Below are 15,975 nucleotides of genomic sequence, written 5' to 3'. Positions count from 1 at the left end.
TGTCAGACTACTAAAGCCATGGTGACTAAAGGGAGACCCCACCCTGAGGGGCAGCAAACCAGGAGGCAGCCTCAGGGAAAGGCCTCAGCCTCCACGCCCTGTTGTTGGCCCTCCGGAGGAACTGGATGGCCACTGTGAGGCAGGATGCTGGACTACACGGACCACTGGTCTGATCCAGCGGGGCTCTTCCTATGGTGTAGTTTTTTGGGGGGAGCTCCTTCAAAGAATTCATAATGTAGCCTACAATATTGTTGTTGGGTTTTGCCACCAAGTCACAGCTGCAGGGTTTTCAAGATAAGAGTTGTTCAAAGGTTTGTTATTGCCTGCCGCTGCGTAGCAGCCCCTGACTTCCATTGCCGTCTTCCATTCAAATACCAACCAGGGCTATCCAGGTCAGGGCAAACCACAGGAGGGCTGATATAGCAGTAACGACTGCTTATTCGGTAACCCTCAAAATACAAAACTGAAATTTCAGATTCGTTGCACTAGCGTCATTCTTGGGAGGTAAAGACGTTTTAAGCTTTAAACACTAGCAGGCAGAAGTGGTTTGCCTCCACAGGAGGATTTCTGAGGCTGGGGGAGGGGGCAATTTCCCTCTGACTCCTCCCCTCCTGCTATAACTGGGGCTCCCCTGTTCCCCCAGCGCAGCACTTCAGCCAAGAGGGAGAAGGTCACATAGTCACAGTCCGTGAGTGGGAATCCCTTCCGTCTGTGGAAATTCCCTGAGGATCCAAGCCAGAAATGTTTACCACTGTTCGGGATCTAGTTCTAGTGGCCCTGAGAAGTCAACTATGTCAAAGCTGCATTTCGCCTAGTGGGATGGAAAACTCCTGCCCAGGTACTGTTAAATGGGTTTCTAGAGGTCTTTCAGATTCTTCATTAGCCTCTCTGCCTTTAAGGCTTTGGAAAGGCAATATGGATGACTCTCTGCTCAACGTATCCCAAACACACAGGAACACTCTGCTGGGATTGAGGATTGTTTGGGGGATTTCAGAAATGCGAATTTCAACCCGCCCCCGGCACCTGGGCTCCAGAAGGGAAAACTCTGCCCTTGAGGCCAGCCATTCTCACAGATCTACCAATTCCAGGCGACTTTCAGGACATGGTACCAAAACGCCTTCTGCTAGCACTCCCCCCCCCCCCCGCAAAGGGCAAACCCCACACATGGCAATGAATACACACAGCCTGCTAAGCCTCCACCTTTAACAGCTAATGTATCCCAACCAGTAACTATCATACTGACGCCAGGCCTTGAATTTGGGACACCCTCACGCTTAACAGATAACTGAGGTCTGGATAACCAAACTTTGCACTGCTGGAGTTAACACTCCATTGGCTGCAGCATACTTGATAATGAAAAAAAAGAGAAAAAGGGGCGAGGGGGGAGAGAAGAAATGCTTTCTAAAAAAGAAACAAAGAACAATTTATTTGCAGAATTTTACAGTGTCGCACAGCTCCAGTATGGACACCAGAGGTTGCCAGATACTGCAGGAAAATGTATCTGACCTATTGGGGGTGTGTGTGTGGAGAGGAGACACTTGCATCTCTTGAGTGGAGCACGGTCTAGTAGCATAGGGGAGCCACACTCTTCCGGGGGCTTCCCTGGCTGGCAGGGGAGAGAGACAGCACCTGTGGATTTAGAGCAGGGGGCCTCATTTTCCCCTAAGTAACAAAATATGCTTGTTGTAAGGACGTTCTCACTAAACGCTGTTTCATTAGGTACTGAATGATCATAATGTGGGTTTTTTTGGGAGGGCAGGGGAGGAGAAATGCTACAAACGTCTAGAAAATTGACAAGGGGGGTTTCCTTGTCAAGAACCAAAACATAAATTTTCAAAAAAAAAACCCAGGAAGTATGAACTCAAACACTTTAGTACATTTGGATGTTGAAATAAAAACTGGGGAGGTGGAGAGAGAACACGTTTCAGCAGACTATTTTTGAAAATGTGGAAACGCGTGACCCTCCTGCCCCCGTTTAAAAAAATTACCCAACTACGTTAGAAATCCTAAATAACGTTTCACCGCAACTGGAGAATTCTCAACTACTTAAAAACGGCTAAACTTTTAATCGAAAGGAGTTGCTGAGGGATTTGGACGGCTTCCGCACTGAAGAGTTTTGGCCCCGACAAGCTTATCTGCAATTTGCCGAGGGGAGAGAAGAAAAATCTTCTCAAACAATCTTGAAAACAATTTGGGACCCCTGCTCTGCACTCCAAGGACTGATGGATACAAGACCCAGCCTTTCCATTCAGGCCACTAATATAGAAGAGCCCTGTTAGGACAGCACCACTTCATACTTGAAGGGGCTGGGTGCGTTGAAATGTTTTTCCTAGTTTAATTTTAAAAATTACTGAAATTAGAACCCAGAAATGTGAGGAGAACCATTCTAGCGGAGCAAATCTGCAGAAAGGCTAGGGCCTCAAGCTAGAGGGAAGACGTCGCAAACCTCTCCTGGCGGAAGTGGTATAGCCCCAGCAGAGCTCTACTCTGAATACAGAAACTGGTTTTAAACCTTAAAGGGAGCCAACAAATAAAAAAACCTTCATTCAAATTTTGGGATGAAGGAGCTGAATGAGGAAAAGCCACCAAAAATCTCAGGTCACCTTCTACCACGTGAGGTGTCAGCGACCCAAAGGCTTGCTGGGATAGCGTGGACATCCCCTCCGCTTAGCGCTATAAACCGCTTGCCGGAGCAGAAGGCTGGACCGTGTAGGGATATGAGCGGGTTGGTGCCAATCCCCATCCATTCTTAAGGGCCCTTCCCAATAAAGACCAACAGAGGCAGAGCTTATGAACAGCCACAGGCAGGGAGATCTATTTTCCCACCCCCTACGGATTACGATCATAAAGACTTTGCCCAATTGGTTTTGGAAGACACGCTTTTCATGTTCCCATGTGTCCCTGGTTCACTGCAATGAGGCTTAAGCCCAATTTTGCAGAAGAGAACTCGCTTACACGCAGAACATACAACCTTTTAAGTCAACTGCCTCTAGAAATGGTTTCTAATCAACAGCAATGTCTTTTAGTTAATACCTTTTAAAACTTTTTTTTTAAAAAAAAAATGAGATAAAAGTGTGTCAAGTTTGGACAGGTCTTTGAAAACACTATTTTCAGCCCACCCCAAGAAGTGTGCTGTTTTCCCCAAGAAAGGAGGCAGCCATCCAAAAAGTAAATCCACACCATGGTTATTTTTTGCAACAGCAGCTAAACCATGTTCCCCTCACCCCACCCCGCCCTTAAGACAGTACTTTTGTGATATTGTTCAAAAGAGTTATTTAAATACCATCGGTGGCTAAAACACGGAAGGCTGCTACTCATCTGACTTTCAAAACAGGCTTATCGGTTGTTATTTCCTTTTTAAAAACTGAAAACTCAGGGGGTTTAAGCACATGCTTGAAAGGTTCCAAGGTGCTAAAAGTCAGTTCTCCAAATGGGATCTCCAAGACTTCCTCCCCCCACAGGGTATAACGTGGCCACAGGGAAACATTTTCCAGCGACACAAAGAAAGGAGGTCTAGGCGGAGTGCTCAATGCAACATTCCATTCAGGGAGAGAATTTAGTCCCCAACTGGGCGTTCTACAGAGAACAGGGAACCCATGCACCTAATTTCCTCTATCTTGTCATCCAACTACTCTGCCTTTTTTATCCCCAGATATGCAGCTGTACACCCTCCTCTCCCTCTTGACTGCCCCACCGGAGACCTCTCTCCATCTAGCCTGTCCCATTTCCTCACAGTCTGCTCAGTTTGCCGCATTGTCCTGGGCATACAGGTTCGTGTACGTTAGCACCCTCAGCTCCCATCCCTGGTGGGAATGTCCCCAGCAGTAGAAGAATGCCCACCGTCCCTGGCATGTGCCAGTTGATGCTGCTGGAAGCTGAGCTGGTGGAAGAACACCTTGGAGCAGACGGAGCAGGTGAAAGACGTCCCCTCCTTTTTGGGGCCTCCGTGGACTCTGGAGTGGGCGGCCAACCGCCTGGCAGTCCGAAAGGCTTTGCCGCAGTGAGGACACCGGTGGCGCTTCTTGTTCGTGTGGGTGTGAAGGTGGTTTTTGAGGGCCAAGAGGTTGTAGAATTCCTTCTGGCACGTGGGACAGTGGTAGAGGCCGGTGGCATGGGCTTTCTTGTGGTTGAGGAGGCTGCCGGCGTGGCGGTACGTCCGGTCGCAGCTGTCACACTTGTAGGGCCGCTCCTCCTCCGCTGGCGTGCTGGTGTTTGGATGGCTGGGAGAGGAGGAGGAGGAGCCCCCCTCGGCATCCTCTGCCTCCACCCGGTGCCTCCTGAGGTGGCGCACCAGATCCCGAGACGCCCGGTACGCCTTGCCACACTCCGGGCACTCAAAACGTTTCTTGGAGTGCACGCGGGCATGGTTCCTTAGTGAGGTGCGATTGGGGAACTGTTTGGAGCACAAAAGGCAGTGAAAAGGGCCGAAGGGCGATTCCCTGTGACTCCCTCCCCTCTCCTTTTCAGGAACTCTCTGGTTCCTTTGGTGCTCTTGCCCCGGTCCGCTGCTGCTGCTGCTGCTACAGGGATGGGGCCGGCGCTGGTGCCTCAGCAGCTGCCGTTGCCACTTGAAAGCCTTCCCGCAATCCGGGCATCGGTGGCGTTTGACTTCGTAGTGGATCCTCTGGTGGTTTTTCAGAGACATCAGGTTGGGATACTCCTTGCTGCACAGCGGGCAGGCAAAGTGGCCAATCTTGTGGCTCTTCTGGTGGTTCAACAGGCTGCCCGCGTGGCGGTAGGTGCGCCCACACTCCCCACATTGGTAGGGGCGTTCTTCAGGATCCGGGCGATGCTTGGTGGCGTGAAGAGGGTGGACTGAATTCTCACTCTTGCCGGCCCGCCTGGCGTGAGGGAGCCTCCTGGAGGGTTGAGAGGAGGGGTCTCGTTTCCTATCCCGATGGACCCGCAAGTGGCTGGCCAGCTGCTTCTGCAGCCGGAAGGCTTTAGGGCACTCCAGGCACCGGTAGCGTTTGGTTTCAAAGTGAGTGCGATGGTGGTTCTTGAGGGCCATGAGGTTGTAGAACTGCTTCTGGCAGACGCCGCAATGGAAGAGGCCCGTCTTGTGCGTCTGCTTGTGGTTGATCAGGCTCCCGGCATGCTTGTAGCTGCGCCCGCAGACTTCGCACTGGAAGGGGCGCTCGGATGGGGAGCCCCCCTCTTCAGGGTCAGGGCTGCCGTTTTCGTCCCCTTCTACGGGTGCTGCTTCCTCCTCTTTTGACGACATCTCCTCCTCTTCCTGCTTGTCTTCTGCAAAACTGAGCCCACGATGGGCCTCTAGGGCTGCTTTCTCTTCAAATTCTTCCCCGCAGATGTCCCCCGTCAGAGTCCTTTGCATCCTGGACTGGCTGCAGTTCAACGCTGCCTCTTGTCCTGAACTTTGCTCTCCCCCAGGAGACAAAAAGGAGAGCACCTCCGGTGGATCTTTCCCCCCTTCACACACCAGGGCTTGGCCATCAGGGGGCTCAGCCTTCTGACAACCAGGGCCAGGGCCCTCTTCTTTTACGGGGACCGGCTGCCGGATTTCAGGCACGCTGCCGTTCAGCTTGCATTTCGGATGGTTCCTGAGGTGGTTGCGATAGGCAGACAGATTGGGGTACTGCCGGCAACAGATGCCGCACTGGTAATCTCCGATCTGGTGGATCTTCTTGTGGTTGACCAGGCTGCCGCCGTGCCGGTAAGTCTTGCCGCACTGACTGCAGGTGTACGGCCTGTCGTCCAAGGGTTCGTCGGCAGCAACTGACATTTCCACCGGTGACAGTTGTGGCGGATCCTCCTCCACGCGCGGCACTCGTCGCAGCTGGATCGACGTGTCTGCCAAGGCTGCGGCCTTTTCTTCTTGGTGCCCTTCGCTGTGCTCCTCCAAGCTGGCTATGTCGTCAAACGTCTCACCACAGTAGCCACAGATGTGGGAGAGCAGCTGCTCGTCCCCTTGATCCCCGGCGTCCTCCACCTGCGGGCTGCTGACCGTTTTCAGCTCCGCCTCCTCCCCACCTGCCTGCCCTTCCTCTTCTTCGTGCGCCAAGTTGTGATGGTGCTGGAGATCTTCCTCATTCGGAAAGATCATGCCGCAGAGGCTGCAGAGGAAAGGCTGCTCCTCAGCTCCGTCGCTCCCACTGGGGCTGCCGCGGCTTAGCGCCGTGGCCTTGGCGTGCCCATGGAAGTGGTTTTTCAGAGCTAAAAGGCTGGGGTATTCTTTGGGGCAGAGGGAACACTGGTAGATGCCTGACTGGTGGGTCTGCTTATGGCTTTCCAGGTTGCTGGCTTGGTCAAAAACCATACCACATTGTTCACAAAGGTAGGGGGGCACCTCGCCGTTTCCTGGTGACGGCGAGGGAACGTCAGACTGCGGCTGCCAGCCGTTCACCAGAGCCCCGCCTTCCAGAAGGTCGTAACTGCCTTTGAACTCCTTGCCTGGGGGTGGCATCCCAGGCAAAGTAGCTCCTTCCCCCACTTCAGCATCTTCATCCATGTTGGCCATCACAGGTGTTCCTGAGTTGGCCCTCCTTGGCCTCTGATGCCCACGCAAGTGACTCTTGAGAGAGGCCACGTTCTGGAAGTGCTTGCCGCAAACTGAGCAGCTGAAGTCCCCTGTCTGGTGGGTCTGCTTGTGGTTGATGAGGCTCCCCGAGTGGCGGTACGATTTGCCGCACAGGTCGCAGCCGTAGAGGCGCTGGATGGGAGCAGGGGAATCAGGCCTCTCAGATGCCCCGTCAAGCTGCTCCCGGTTGCCCCCGTGCTGCAGGCTGTGGTGCTGCAGACTGGCCGCACTGGCAAAAGTCATCTTGCACTGGTTACAGACATACGACGTCTCAGAGGAAGGAAGGATGTCCTCAGCCACTGCTGCACCGTTCTCCAGGGCTTCCACATCTTGCTTAATAGCTTGGAGAAGATCAGCCTCCTGGGGATGGAAGCCCACGAACCCCGGGATGGCTGCTGCCTCTATGTCCTCGCTGCAGGGCAGGTGGCGCAGCTGATGGAGCTGGAATTCTGCCTCCTCTTCGAAGCTCTCTCCACAGCTGGTGCAGGTCAGGCAGTCGACTGGCTCCCTGCCGTTCAGCCGGGCCGCTCGCAAATGCACCCGGACGTGATTCCGGAGAGCCATGAGGTTGGTGTACTGCTTGGGGCAGATGGAGCACTGGAAGACCCCAGTCTGGTGGGTGTGGCGGTGGTTCACGAGACTGCCACGGTGCCGATAGCTCCGCCCACAATCCCCACATCGGTACGGCCGCTCTTCCTCCCCGCCACCTCTTTCGTCTTCTTCTTTTGGGCAGGAAGCTCCTCCCCAAATGTCTGGTGGCTGGATGTGGCAGTCCCTGGGCTCTCCGGGGTTCTCTTCCTCTTGCTGCAAGTCCGAGATGACAGAGAGATGCTGGGAGGCCTCCTCCAGCGTGGGCAACCCAAGCTTGGATTTGAGGTGGACCCGCAAGTGGTTCTTCAAGGCGGCCAGGTTGTAGAGCTGTTTGGAGCAGACGTTGCAGCTGTACACCCCGATCTGGTGGCTCTTCTTGTGGTTGATGAGGCTCCCTGCATGCCGGTACGTCCTGCCACAATCTTCACAGCGGAAGGGTCGCTCCTCCAACATGGGATAGTCCTCCTCCCCTTTCAAACTGGCTTCCCATATCCCGTTGGAACCGGGGGCCAGCTGGGAGGGGGTGCTGCCTTCGCCCTCCTCTTCATTCGCCTCCTCTGGATACAGGCAGCTGTGCTCTTTCAGCTCCTCCTCGTTAGCAAAGGTGCCGCCACAGCGGACACAAAGCTCCCCGTCTGGGTTGCAGCGCTCCCCTCCGCCTGCCTTGGATGTGTCCTTGAGGCTACAAGGGGCACTGTCTCCAAAGTTGGTGCCTGCCGGTGGAGGCTGGTAAATATCCAGCTTGGCCGAGGTCTCGATGGATTCCTCCTCCCAGATGCCATGGTCTGAACCATCCCAGGTGGGCCGGCTGGCCGTTTTGCTCTTTTCCTCGTCGTGAGCTTTTTGGTGGCTCAGCAGCTCGGAAGGGAGCCGGAAAGCTTTGTGGCAGAACCGGCATTTATAGGGCCGGTACTCGGAGTGGAGGCGCGTGTGGCTCTTGAGCGCCATGAGGTTGGAGAACTCCTTGTAGCACATGGAGCACTGGTACACGCCCAGGGTGTGGCTCTGCTTGTGATTGGTCAGGCTGCCGGCATGCTTGTAGGCCTTGTCGCACTGGTCACACTTGAAGCGCCGCTCTTCTGCGGTGGCGTCCCGGAGCTCTCCTTCCTTCTCCCCATGGTGTGCTTGGAGCGCCTCCTCTTTCTTCACATCCCTCTTGATAGAGAACTCCAGCAGGGAAAAGTCAGCCGGCACCACCGAATCTGCGATGTACTTCTCCAGATTAGTCAGCAGGCTCCCGCCGCCTTCAGTTCCGGAGTAGGTATCAGCATCGGAAGAAGAGGTATCCTGGCCCCTCTGGGAGGTGCAACCCCCACTATTACTTCCCTCCTCTTCCTCCTCTCGGTCCCGAGTGGTGTGAGCTAAGCAGCGATGGCTGCTGAGCTGGGAGGAGGCCCGAAAGCTCCGCCCACAGTCCCGGCACTTGTGGCGCTTCTCCTCCGTGTGAGTGCGTAGGTGGCTCTTGAGGGCCATGGGGTTGGAGAAGTCCTTGCGGCACAGCAAGCAGGGGAAAAGGCCCACCTCGTGGGTACGTCGGTGGTTCACCAGGCTGCCGGCGTGGCGATAGCTCCGAGGGCACTGCTTGCACTTGTATGGACGTTCCTCCTGCCCGGCTGACGGTTCGCAGGCCAGGGCGGCATCTCCCTCGGCCATTGCTCACATCAGAGTCTTCCTTTGATTCTCAGTCTCCAGAAAGAGCAAGTTAAGGGGCCCCTGGCGAGTAATGAGGTACCATCACAAAGCTTCAAGTCTGTGTGTCCAGCTAGGTTTTCCTTCCCCAAGAGATCTGGTGCCAAGACCTACAGAGACAAAAACAGGGACAAAAAAAGGTGAGCGCAATCAGGAAACTTGGAAAAAGGCTTGGAAAACTGGTGAGATCTCCCCTTCATTTTTTCCCCTGAGGACTTTCCCCTCAATTGATCCGATATGAGGGAGCACTGGAAAAAAAACCTCCTATGAAATATTTCCTCTTTTAAAATAAGTAAAAGGCTTCCTGAAACAAGGGTTTTCACATTTGGAATGTTCAGCATGAAAAAAGCACGGGAACTTTTTTCAGCTTTCCCAATGGAAATTGCTGGCATGAGGGAGCATTGAGAAAGTCCTATGCAATGTTTTCTTGTTTTGAGTGAGACAAATCTTGTCTTTCAAAGCACTGCGCTCATTCGTTCCAAATGCATTTGCATAAAAATGCTGAGAAATTTCTCAATTTTCCCACTAGAATAACTGAGGAATTTGTAGAAAGCGCTAAGTAAAATCCTTTTTATACTGAAAACGTTAACATTAAAAGCTTTTCTTTAATAAAGTAAATAATTTGGGCAATAATTAGGTATGCTTACAATGTCCTTAGTGATAATATATCGGTTAGGAGTTCAGTATTTTCCATGCTCTAAATTTCAGTTTAATATTCAAACATGTTGTAGTCCTGCCTATGGGGTCTAAGAAATAGAGATTCTATCCAAATACTACACATTTTGTTTTCTGCCCTCAACTTTTATTTTAGTCTACTTTTCAGATGGCAGCAATTAAAGCTACATGTACTATGGAAGCAAAGGGTACAACAGCTGGCATATTTGCATTTTTTCTCATAGAAAAGATATTAAACTTTTTAAATTACGAGAATATGCCAAATACAACAATTTTCTATCCTAAGGTATAAATAGTGCACTTTTAACTCAGTCAAAGAAGATGGTTTTGGGTGGGTGGCTGTGCTGGTCTACAAAAGAGCAAGATCTGAATCCAGGAGCACTGAGACCGACAAGATTTCAATGTTATGGCCCGACCTGGACAGCCCAAGCAAGCCTGATCTCATCAGATTTCAGAAGCTAAGCAAGATCCCTGGATGGGAGGCCTCCAACGGAATACCAGAGGCTGGAGGCAGAGGCAGGCTTTATTCAGCCACCTTACTGAATATCCTCCAGGCCCTCCTTAGGGGTCAGTCACCAGAGGTCACCATGACTTCTAGGAGCAGGTGCGTGCACACACAAAAATATAAATACAAAAATATACACACACACCAAAAAGATTTCATGGGTTTAAGCATTTGATAGTCCCTTCATTAGGGAACTTTAATTCTCAAACACTTTTATCCTGGATATCATGTTGGTCTTTAAGGTCCCCTTAAACTTGAATCTTGCTCAGTTAAAAAGTTCAAGTCTGATAGGAAAGTACCTATTGCATGCATTTCAATTTCCCCAAATATTTCTCTCTTTTTCCCACCATTTCAAAATTTCCAGAAATTTTACACTGCGAGGTATCTTTTTCCTGTGCAAAACATACGTATTATTAAAATTCTACATCCTGCCACATTTCATGTTTATTAAAACATGTATTCACTCACACTCATACTGTATTCTACAAGGAAACAGCAAGTTTCAAGCCAGACCAAAGAAAGGGGGAGAACTATGGGTTTTTGAACAACTTCAGCTATTTATCTGGATGTGGAGTCCCTATGGTTACTTTATGTGCTTTATACTTTTTAAACAAGCGATCTGAAACTAGTACACTGGCATTTTAGATCTGATTATCTTAAAAACCACCACCCCCACAAGCTTTAGGAATGAGATATAATCAAAGTTCCATTACCGGCTGCTGGTTACTATTGTCAGGGATTGGCTAAAGGGAGAGCACTAATCCATCCCTGTTCTTGAAGATCTATCCTGGCTACCCATCTGTCTCTGGGCACAATTCAAAGTGTTGGGTCTTACCTTTAACAATCTAAATGACTTGGTGCCAGGGTACTTGAAGGACCCACATTCTCCCACGCACCAGCTGAGATCTTCAATCTCTGCTCTTTGTGCCCCCACCTTCAGAAATAAGGCAGGTGGTGACAAGAGACAGGGAATTTTCTGTGGTGGCCCCTTGCCTCTAAAACACCCTTCCCCTTTAGGCTCATCTAGTGTCCATTTTACTTTATTTTAACAGCCAGGTGAAAATGCATTTTGTAACTCAGCCTTTTAATTTTAATCATTTGATCAGTTTTTTAACAGTCTACTTCTGCTTTATGGATTTTTTTTTTTATACTGCTTATGCCGAATGGACTCTTTTTAAATATTGTGGTGGTCTTAGTTGTAAAACCTCCTGGAGCAGGTCCACAAAGCAGCAGTATAGAAATGCCTAAATAAATAAATAAAACACTACTGTTGTTCTGTGATTTGATGTTTTCTGTCAGCTAGTTAATCACAACATCTTCTGAAAGAAAACGGCCATGGGAGCATGGACAGGCAATAGCTCAGCAAGAAAGCACATGTTTTGCACACGGAAGGTCCCAGGTTCAAACCCTGGAATCTCCAGCTACAAAGGAACTCAGGCAGTCTGCGGTGATGGGAAAGACCCAGGAAATTGCTACCACCCACAGTGCCCAATACTGGGCTAAATGCTACCAGATGTCTGGTTCAATGTAGGATGGCTTTGGAAGCTTCTTGCCCCGCATTCCCAGTAGAAGCTTCTGGGATGGATCCAAGTTGGCAGCCGTGTTGGTCTGAAGCAGCAGAACATAGTAGGAGTCAAGTTCACCTTTAAGACCAACAAAGTTTTATTCAGAATGGAGCACACGAAAGCTTACGTTCTGAAAAAAACTTTGTTGGTCTTAAAGGTGCACTTGACGCCTACTTTCTTCTACTTCTGGAGTGGGAGAGACATGTTGTCCATGCCCAAGCAAGAGCAAAAAAGAAGGGAGAGCCAGGAGCATAAATGGCTTTAAGAGGGGCTCAGACAGTTTCATGGAGCACCGCTCCATCAATAGTCATCGGAACCTCCAAAGGCAGAGGGAATCCCTGTAGAAAGAGGCAGCGAATCTCTGGGTACTAGGATGCAGCAGCAGAGGAGGGCCTCAGTCTCAGTATTTGCTTAGCAGCCCTCCAGGGGAACTGGCTGGCAGCTGGGTGAAACAGGATGCTGGATTACACAGGCTCACTGAATTCACGATTTGTTTATATCCCACCTTTCTCCCCAAATGATCTAAAGTAGCTTACATCACCTTCATTTCATCCTCACAAAAACCCTTTGAGGTAAGTTAGGCTAAGAGTGTATGACTGGCCTAAGGTTACCCTGGCAAGCTTCTGTAAAAGCACGGGGATTCAAACCTGGGCATCCCAGATCTGCCTTGACCGCAAGGGGCTGTGATGGCAATTTGTTTAGATGGCATGGAGGGGAAGCAACGTTTGGACAAATTCACAGGAAAGAAGGCTATCAACAGTGATTAAACACAAAAGCTAAATGGAACCTCTGCATACCCCACAATAGGGACTACCAGGGAAGGACCATTGCCTTCATTACCTGCTTGGGAGCATCCACAGAAATGAAGCAAAATGACAACTGAAGTGCACCTTGATCCATTCTATCAAGGCAGTTTTTCACTTTGTGACCAGTGTTCCCTCTAAGCTGAGTTAGTGTGAGCTAGCTCACAATTTTTTAGCCTCCAGCTCACACATTTTTGTCTCAGCTCAGAAAAAATGGTCCCAGTGCAAACTAATTCATGCAGTAGCTCACAACTTTAATGCTAGTAGATCACAAAGTAGAATTTTTGCTCACAAGACTCCACAGTTTAGAGGAAACATTGCTTTTGACTGTAGTCATCTTGCAGGTTTCTCACAAGGCTGATATGAGAAAGGAAAGCATGCTAGCTGTCCTGAATCTAAATGCATGTTTAGGCACCAACACCCAACACTTCTTTAGGTAAAGAAGTGAGACCATTATGAGAATCAACGCAAGGTGGTCCAACCGGGAAGAGAAGTGAACTGAAGGGTATTTACAGCAAGGTGTTCTTGACTAGGATTCTTTTTCCAAGGATTTCACAGTTCAGAATCACAGGCTTTGTGCATTTGGGGAGGAGAATAGAGGCTAGTGATTTGAGAAACAAGAAGCTGGGTTATGAGTTCAAGATTCACTTGAACAAGAACTAGAAACTGGGACTCCAAGTTCCTATCCATCCCCATTACAGAACAGTTTCTATTTCTGCAGATATTGTTTCCTGGCATTTGAAAATGTGCATCTTTATCCATGGTGAGGATTACCGCAAAGCTCTTTGAGACAAAAGCTGCTTTAGAAATACTCTTCTTTGTTGCTTACATAAGATGACACACTCTCTTTCTGTATAAACAAATCTGTGCAGCACAAAGCTTTGGTGTATGACTCTAGATACACATGCGAAGAATTTTGCTTGCTTACCTCTTAGATAACGCAGAACAACCCAAACAAGAACAGAACTTCTCCAACAAAAGAAATTGAAATGAATTTTCTTCCCCAGAGGCAGGAAGTAAAGTCCAACGATGTAGGCATCTCGCGTCAGATTTCTGAAAAATGTGTTAGCATAAACAAGTTTCCTATTTCTATTCTACAAATTTCATAGGTACTTTCATAGGCTTCAAATCTCTAAGCATATCTTTTGGGTTTTTTAATGGGAGGGGGGGAGTAGATCCTCCAGGAAATCTATTAAGAGTCTCATCTTCACTTCAGGTGACACAAAACGTTTGAAAAGACACATGAACCCTGAGTAGGTAGAGATTGAACTTTGGACCTTAAAATTCCAGGTTTGGATAGAGGTTCCAAAAGTACTTTACAATAAATCTGAATACCAAAGTTGAAGCCCAGGCGGGGATTTCAGGCTCTATCTCATATTAGTTCAAGTACTCGAGGTCCAGGTGGACAGATCAAAACATTAATTCATATTAGGTCCACCTCCCAAAAGTCCAACAGATAGGCAGTACTTTGTGGGGCTTTGGCAGCTGAACCGTTCAGAAGCAGGCAGAGTTCTACTGCATTCCATTTGCACACGGGGCTGCTGAGGCATCCAAAACGAAGTCTAAATCTCGATGGATCAGCAATGCAGGAACCACTGGAGGCAGAACTTCACCAAAGGGGAGCGAGTTCAATTCCTGAGGCTTCAGGTTCAGGCTTAAGATCTGAGGTATAAGTCATCCGGTCCCAGCGTGAGGGTGGTTCCAGCTGCAGAGAGCGAGCTGGAGAAGTTCGGAGGGCATTCGGGATCTCGGTCTGAGGTAGAAGTCGAATCCCACGCGGCTGCTTCAGTTTCCTGGGAAGACACAGACGCCCCGAACCCTTCTGGAAAAGGACAAGGCAAGCAGGTAAAGCAAACCGTGGAAAGGAAACTCTGGCTGCCCAGCCCCTGCAAGGCACCTCTGGGCCCCCCAACAACCCAGCCTGGCCCCCCAAGGCGCCCCTCACCGCTGCCTGAGGACTCTCCCGCTCGGGGGTTGGGGCCCCCCAGCCCTCGCCGCCTGGGGCTTTGAGGGGCTCCGCTTGCAGAAGTCAGAGAGACTAGGGCAACAACAAATACTTCCTTTTGTTGCTAGGAAACAGGAAATGTGCGCCGTCGAAAGCCTTCCCCTTCCCACCGGGAGGAGGCTTCACTTCCTGCAGACTTGTTTGGTGTCTATGGTGAAAAGGTGACACTTTCAAAGTCGTCCCCCGTCTTCAAAACAAAACGTGGGGACAGGGACAATGAGTTTCTGGACTTCCGTTTTTTAAAAAAACATGGAAGCCGCCGTCGACTAAATATTCTCCACAGGCTCAGGGTTGCGTCGCTCTAGGCCGGGGCAACTCCGTGGTATAACAGTCGCCTTCGCTGCAGCTGAACTCGTGAGGGGGGGCGGGGAAGCGCCGGAAAGGACGGCGATGGATGGTGCATGTGGATTTCTGAGGTAACATTTTTGCTGCGTCCGGCCCAAAACTGACTTGCTTTTCTTCTCGAACTCACAAGGAATGGACAGAGGGATGTCACCACGGAAGTACCTAGAGCGGAACGACTCGGCGGCCTAACAGAGAATCCAGGTCAACGAGGGCTTGCAGTTTTGACCGGAAGTTTGGGCTGGGAGACGTTCTAGTCTTTTCCTATCTCTATGGTCGCCGCCTGCGATGGGACTCAGAGATTTGCGTCCCAACAGCAACAACGCTCCAGCCTAGAGAGTATATTTAGTTCCGCTGGTGGGAGCGGCGTTCCACAGTGGGAGCGGAGCCCTCACGTAGCGGCTGGCTGCTTTCCCCCGAAAAACTGTTGCCATCTATTTTGGCAAGGCAGGTGGCTCTTGAAGAGTCGCGTGGCTTACTGCAGGTGAATCCCAGCAGAGACTGCCCCGGCTGCGAGCTCATCAAAAAAGCTGTGGCAAGCAAAAGGAAAGGCGGCTGAAAGAGTTCTCCGCTTGAAAGGCGGAGGCCAATACTGTTCTGCGCCTGAGCGTACTTCAGCATAGGGACCAAACCGTGTCTTAAGTCAGCACTGAGTAGGGTTGCCAAGTCCAATTTAAGAAATATCTGGGGACTTTGGGGGTGGAGCCAGGGGACTTTGGGGGTGGAGGCAAGATCAAGGCTGTGACAAGCATAATTGAACTCCAAAGGGAGTTCTGGCCATCACATTTAAAGGGACAGCACACCTTTTCAATGCCTTCCTTCCATAGGAAATAATGAAGGATATGGGCACCTTGTTTTGGGGCTCATAGAATTGGACCCCCTGGTCCAATCTTTTTGAAACTTGGAGGGTATTTTGGGGAGAGGCACTAGATGCAATACTGAAAATTTGGTGCCTCTACCTCAAAAAACAGCCCCCCCAGAGCCCCAGATACCCGCGGATCAATTCTCCATTATTTTCTATGGGAATAAATCTCCCTAGGGAATAACAGAGTTCCTAGCAGACATTTCCCTCCCCTCCCTTCGCTTTCTGACGACCCTGAAGCGGGGGGAGGCCCTCCAAACCGGGGGATCCCCTGCCCCCACCTAGGGATTGGCAACCCTAGCACTGAGGTTTACATTTGCAGCTACCAGCAGCAAAAAAGCAAGGATGAGGCCACTTATTGCCACAAAAGGTCTTAAGGACACAAAAGGTATTCTGCTGG

At 50.3% G+C, this 15,975-nt stretch overlaps 1 protein-coding gene across 1 annotated transcript; it reads right to left on the bottom strand.

Annotated features, from left to right (window-relative positions):
* Positions 1-1,398: 1,398 nt before the first annotated feature.
* ZNF646 (zinc finger protein 646) lies at positions 1,399-8,897 on the bottom strand. The gene has a single exon (XM_060255602.1). The coding sequence runs from the start codon at positions 8,780-8,782 to the stop codon at positions 3,791-3,793; it is 4,992 nt and encodes a 1,663-aa protein (XP_060111585.1). The 5' UTR covers positions 8,783-8,897; the 3' UTR covers positions 1,399-3,790.
* Positions 8,898-15,975: the final 7,078 nt, after the last annotated feature.

Source organism: Heteronotia binoei, chromosome 15 (assembly GCF_032191835.1).
Source record: "Heteronotia binoei isolate CCM8104 ecotype False Entrance Well chromosome 15, APGP_CSIRO_Hbin_v1, whole genome shotgun sequence".
Classification (NCBI taxonomy): Eukaryota; Metazoa; Chordata; class Lepidosauria; order Squamata; family Gekkonidae; genus Heteronotia; species Heteronotia binoei.
The sequence above is the reverse complement of the archived record's forward strand: the minus strand, read 5'-3'. Positions and strand labels throughout refer to the sequence as shown.